General features: G+C 39.0%; 1 protein-coding gene across 1 annotated transcript; it reads right to left on the bottom strand.

The window, feature by feature from the left end:
- Positions 1–4,634: 4,634 nt before the first annotated feature.
- TMSB15A (thymosin beta 15a) lies at positions 4,635–5,708 on the bottom strand. The gene is made up of 2 exons (XM_003803517.1): positions 5,609–5,708; positions 4,635–4,672 (listed from the first exon to the last, which is right to left on the bottom strand). The coding sequence occupies exons 1-2, from the start codon at positions 5,706–5,708 to the stop codon at positions 4,635–4,637; spliced, it is 138 nt and encodes a 45-aa protein (XP_003803565.1).
- Between the last annotated feature and the right edge of the window lie 205 nt (positions 5,709–5,913).

Below are 5,913 nucleotides of genomic sequence, written 5' to 3'. Positions count from 1 at the left end.
GACCTGATCAAACTAAAGAGCTTCTGCACAGCCAAGGACACAGTAAGTAAGGCAAGCAGACAGCCCTCAGAATGGGAGAAGATTTTTGCAAGTTATATCTCCGACAAAGGTTTAATAACCAGAATCTGTAGAGAACTTAAACGTATTAGCAAGAAGAAAACGAGTGATCCCATCTCAGGGTGGGCAAGGGACTTGGTTCTCCCTCTTTTGAATACACTTTTCATAGGACACATCACTTTAGTCACCTTCGTTCTTACCTTATTCTTTTTCTGAGATTAAAAATTTCTGGGGAGCAAAGACTGTCCTTTACTTATCTCCTGTATTCTCTACACACACCCTTTACATGTAATAGGCCCTTGAGAAATGCCTGCTAAATTGAAAAAAAAATACCTTTAACCTTTCTCTAGCTAAATTTTACAGCCTTGCCTTAAAAGTACTTTCAGTGGTGAACCATTCATCTAAAGCAGTGATTTGTGACTTGAATGAGCACTAGAATCACCTGGAAAGTATGTTGAAACAGATTGCTTGGGCTCCCTGTTTCTGATTCATCATATCCGGGGTAGAGCCTGAGAATTTGTAGCTTTAAAAGTTCCCAGGTCTGGCCCCATATGCCAGAGGTGGCAGGTTCAAACCCAGCCCTGGCTGAAAACAGTAAAAAAAAAAAAAAGAAAGAAAGAAAGAAAAGTTCCCAGGTGATTCTAATGCTGCTATTCCAGGACCCCCACTTGGAGAATAAATGATCTAAGGAAAACATCTTGCTGCAGACTAATTACTCCATATGTTCCTCTCAACACATCAATAATATCAATTCTTAGAAAAGAAAACTTCTATAAGACCCATAAGACAGATTTTTTTTAAACAAAAGATTAAGTCACAAATTATAAAAGGAGAAAAGTAATAGACACACCACAGTTTTAAAGGACTGTGACAAGGTAACATCCCTTAGCCTCACTGAATCTGAACTTATGGGGGTGGGGCCAAGAACTATACGCTAGTGACCAAGTGTTATCCTGATACTGGGTGGCTCAGGGACCACACTTTGGGAAGTTCTTCAGGATATAGTCACAAATAATCATCACACACCTGAATAAATTTCTATACATCATCCTAAATTGCCTTCTTTATGTATTTTTTTTTTTTTTGAGACAGGAGCCTCAAGCTGTCCCCCTGGGTAGAGTGCCGTGGCATCTCAGCTCACAGCAACCTCCAACTCCTGGGCTCAAGCGAGTCTTCTGCCTCCGCCTCCCAAGTAGCTGGGACCACAGGCGCCCACCACAACACCCGGCTATTTTTTTTGGTTGCAGCCGTCATTGTTGTTTGGCGGGCCCAGGCTGGATTCGAACCCGCCACCTCGGGTGTACGTGGCTGGCGCCTTAGCCACTTGAGCCACAGTTGCCAAGCCTTCTTTATGTATTAAGCAACAACTTCTTCTGTGTGACCTCAAAACTAGCTCTTTTCCTCTCTGGGTTTGTTTCTTCACTTACCAAAGGTAGCTCCACTATGCAGCATGCTCCAGTTCTCCTCCAGACCCTGCCATCAAGTTACCTGCTTTTCCTTTCTCCCAAAATGTAACTGCTACAAGGGCAAAGTGTTATCAGTTTTGCAATCAATAAATGGATTAAAGGTACTAAATCTCAATCTCTGATTATAGTGAGTTTATGGGGGAAAACTCTCCCCTCAGTTGGGAGAGCAAGTGACCCTAGTAGCTAGAAGAGTAGCTCCACATTATTTATTGAAGAAATGCAGGGTAAAACTACTGCAGATGAGCAATTGTTTTTACCATTCCATTTCCTTGAGTATTCACTTAAGCAATGACCTTTCACCTCTTGCCATGTTCCTCTCATGTGCTCCAACTCAGTTTCCCATTTACACTGCCCAGGGTAGAATTAATATTTTAATGAAAAGAATGGCTACAAGATGTAACTGAACACTTGGAATTAGTGTTCAAATCCAGTTTACCTGACAATATTCACACCTTTTAACATAGGCCTAATCTTGACTAGGCCTAATCTAGTGTGCAAATGCAGAGGTTGCTAAATCTATCATGGAAGTATAGCATATTTATCAAGTCTTCAAGTGGTTAACACTGAAAGGAGAGCAAATGTGTTGGGTGAAAGAATCAGGATCCAAAGAGGTGTAATGAGTAAACGAGCATATCTGAAATGCAACATGCATGGTTACCCATATGTGTAACTTGGGTCCAAAGGATATTAAGAAGTGTCAGCTAGAGAAGACTTGGAGGTATAGGGGCTGGCATTCAACATCTGACTTCAAATACTGGAAGATGGGTTAGGTACCCTGTGCAGGTCTCTAGCACACAGCCAGTCATAGGACTACTGGACAGAAGCACTAGGTAAGCAAGTTTAGGCGCAATGTAAGTAACATGTCACTGCAAAAGGTTAAGTGACACTGTTGGACTATTGTTTCAGGCCATAAGTAAGGTACTGGTGACCAACATGGCTACTTCCAAGGTTCAAATCCTCTGGCTACATTAAGTCCTGTGATTATGTCATCTCACTGACACTTGACCAAACTTGACCCACCTACTGTTCTGCTTGTGGAACTTTAAGCTATAGCAAAGAAAATTACTTCCTCTTCCTATAACCCCAGTGATTATTTAAGGATGTGAACCCATAGGAAGGAAGAGGTAAAATAATACTTCAAGGTTGCAAATAGGTACTAAGAGCATAATCATTTTTTTTTTTTGTAGAAAATGACGACAGTCTTGGGCAGTGCCTGTGGCTCAGTGAGTGTGCACTGGCTCCATATACCGAGGGTGGCGGGTTCAAACCTGGCCCCAGCCAAACTGCAACAGAAAAATAGATGAGTATTGTGGTGGGCACCTGTAGTCCCAGCTACTTGGGAGGCTGTGGCAAGAGAATTGCCTAAGCCCAGGAGTTGGAGGTTGCTGTGAGCTGTGATGACACAGCACTCTACTGAAGGTGATAAAGTGAGACTCGATGTCTCTATGGAAAAAAAAAAAAAAAGAAAATGATGACAGTCTAGACCAGTGTTTTTCAATCTCTTTTATCTCACAACACACTTGGACCTATAAACTTCTGTGATGCACTTATGTTGATCAAAGAAAAGTAAAAAAATATACATATATACTTACTGTACTTTGAATATTTTGAAAATAATATAATTATCTTTAAAATTAATTTTCAGGGCACATTGGTTGAAAACCACCATATCACTAGTGTAATCAACACTCTGGATGGTTGTACAGTATGCCTAAATATTAACACTTCTAATTGATGAGATTATCAGTAATTGGGTTGTATAAACCATTACTTGTTTAAAGGCAGGGATTGTGACACACACATTTATATGTATTCCTTATTGTATTATACGTATTCCTTATATTAGCTCAGGCTACCATACTCTCTCACTGTTCAGAACCCTGGAAGCCCCAGATCTAGGTCTTGCAGGGTCAGGTTCTGGTAAGGAGTCCCTTCCTGCCTTGCAGATCACTGCCTTTTTGCCATATCCTCAAATAAATCCCTCTCCCCTCTTCCTCTTTTATAAAGCCACATTCCTATCAGATTAGAGCCTGACCCTTATGACCTCGTTTAACCTTAATTATCTCCTAAAGACCTAATCTCCAGATAATCACACTGAGGGTTAGAGCTTCACTATATGCAGGAGGTGGGGCAACATTCAGTCCATAGCACTTAACGCTCACCATGAACGCCAAGAATGTTAGGTTCATTAAGATAGCAAATTCTATTCAGTACAAGAACCAAACCAGAGGTTCTACTCTACTGGTAATTAGCATGTATTTGATATCTGAGTTTATATTCAACATAAAATGTGATGTGCTTAGTCTGGTATGTGTTAAAATATGCCTCCTGTCCACTTCCCACCCAACCCCAACCTTAGGTGTCCCTTCCCATTAAGTTGAATAATACTTTCCAAAAGGTAAGAGAGCCCAGCTTGAATTTCATCCCTTATTCATACTGAATAGATCACATCAGACTCTGCATTTTCATTTCTTCATCTCTGTGTTAAAGGGATTAGTCTAAATGACCACCTCTCCCAAGATTCTCTAATTCTAGGGGGAAAGTACCTAGCATCTCCAAGTCAGGACCCACGGAATCTGAATAGAAGCAAGCATTTCCTACATGAATAAATCTGCTAAGACAGTTTTCCTTCAACTATTTTGTTTGGCTGAAAAGTACTCTGGTGTATTTTTCATTCCTTAGAAGACCACCAAGAATGAACCATAAGAGTCTCAATGCACTTCACATTCATATTTTATTGCTACATTAAAAATGAAAATAAACTATAAGAAGCTTCAAAAGCATGAAATCTCGTGAAGATTATGAAGCAGTGGAGGCACCCATTGTAGAAAGTTAAAACTGGCTCATCTAGTAGGAGGTGCAAGGACTACACACACTAGGTCATCAATGATGAGACTGACAGCATCTGCTACCTGGAATTTATGTACCAATGGGAGTTTTTAAATGAACTTAAAGGAACATTGGTTATCCATAACTTATTAGCCACGAAGTATAGGTAAAAAGACATCACAAGAAACTTAAAATCTCTAAACACATAGTTTTACAAAAAACAAGCCTAAAACCAAGGCTCTCAGGCAATGTTGAAATTTTTCTTGAGAGAAGATCTTCATTTTATGATGTGTGGGTAGCCTCTTTTTCCTGCTGGATAGCTGAAAAAACAAACACACACAAAAAATAATCATTAAAAGGGTATTTCCTTGAGATTAAGTTCAATTACTTCCAAAAGAGCTCTCTGCTAAATCACTGAAGTATGTCATACATGCTTTAAATTTACAATGCCAGGGCACTAACCACAAATCCTTACAGTGGGGTGTGTGCATGTGTGATGGTTAACCACCTGAACACTCATTAGAATCTACATCAACTGTAGATATTTTTTCATTTAAGAGGTATATTTATGCTATTGTCATATTTTCCATAGATTATTATAGGACTGGGGAGAAAGTGAAGCATTTTCTCCACATTTCTCTATCCTTATACAACTAGAAGGTTGTAGCTTTTCAATTTTCACTAACCTTGGAACTCTCAAGACTGACATGACAGAAAGTGCCCCTCATCTTTTGCAAATACATTTGGAATTTCTCCAGCAGGTTATAATTCTGGAGGGCAAAACTGATACCTTTAGTCTGGCAGCCTGAGTATACCCAAGATCTAAACTTGTTCTTTCACCTTAACTTGTCATTAGGTAGCAAAGATCAAAACAGCAGAGTTTACATGGTTCTTTAGGAATGAAGCCAATGACCCAAACTGTTGGATGCATAAAAATACCCAATAAACATAACATAAGACAAAACTAAGTTTTTTCTGGTGCTAAGTCCAGAAGAGTGGGTCTAAGGTGGTTTTTAGTAATTTTCCAACAAGAAACTCATTTATTCCTCCATTACTACTAAGACCTTTAATGTGAAAACCACTTATATAACTAAATTAAGAGGACAACTATTTGCTATTTCTAACTGTTGCATTAAATACAATGGTTCTTTAATTATGCTTATATTGTGGTAAAATTTACAAGGGTTCATTTACTGAATCTGTCAACTTTTCCCACTGTTTGTCTCAATCAGGACCCCTCCTCCCCCATGACTTACTTTCCTGAGAAGGGAGAGTATTTTTTTCTTCAGTATTAGTTTTCTTCAGTTTTGACTTGTCAAACTTCTCCACTTCGGACAGGTCTGGCTTATCACTCATCTTGACTTACAGAAAGACTGGAAAACAAATTTTAATTGACAGAACTATTATCATAAAGGGGTCACAGCTATAAATTCTCACATTTAATGGCAATATTTATTTTACCTGATAATTTTCTAAGAAGAAAACAGCAACAAATCTTAAAATGAAGTTATGGATTTTTTATAGAATACCTTAACTCCATATCATTACCCCATATCTGATA

Source organism: Otolemur garnettii, unplaced genomic scaffold (assembly GCF_000181295.1).
Source record: "Otolemur garnettii isolate 467f Iridium unplaced genomic scaffold, OtoGar3 scaffold00319, whole genome shotgun sequence".
Taxonomy (NCBI): Eukaryota; Metazoa; Chordata; class Mammalia; order Primates; family Galagidae; genus Otolemur; species Otolemur garnettii.
The sequence above is the reverse complement of the archived record's forward strand: the minus strand, read 5'-3'. Positions and strand labels throughout refer to the sequence as shown.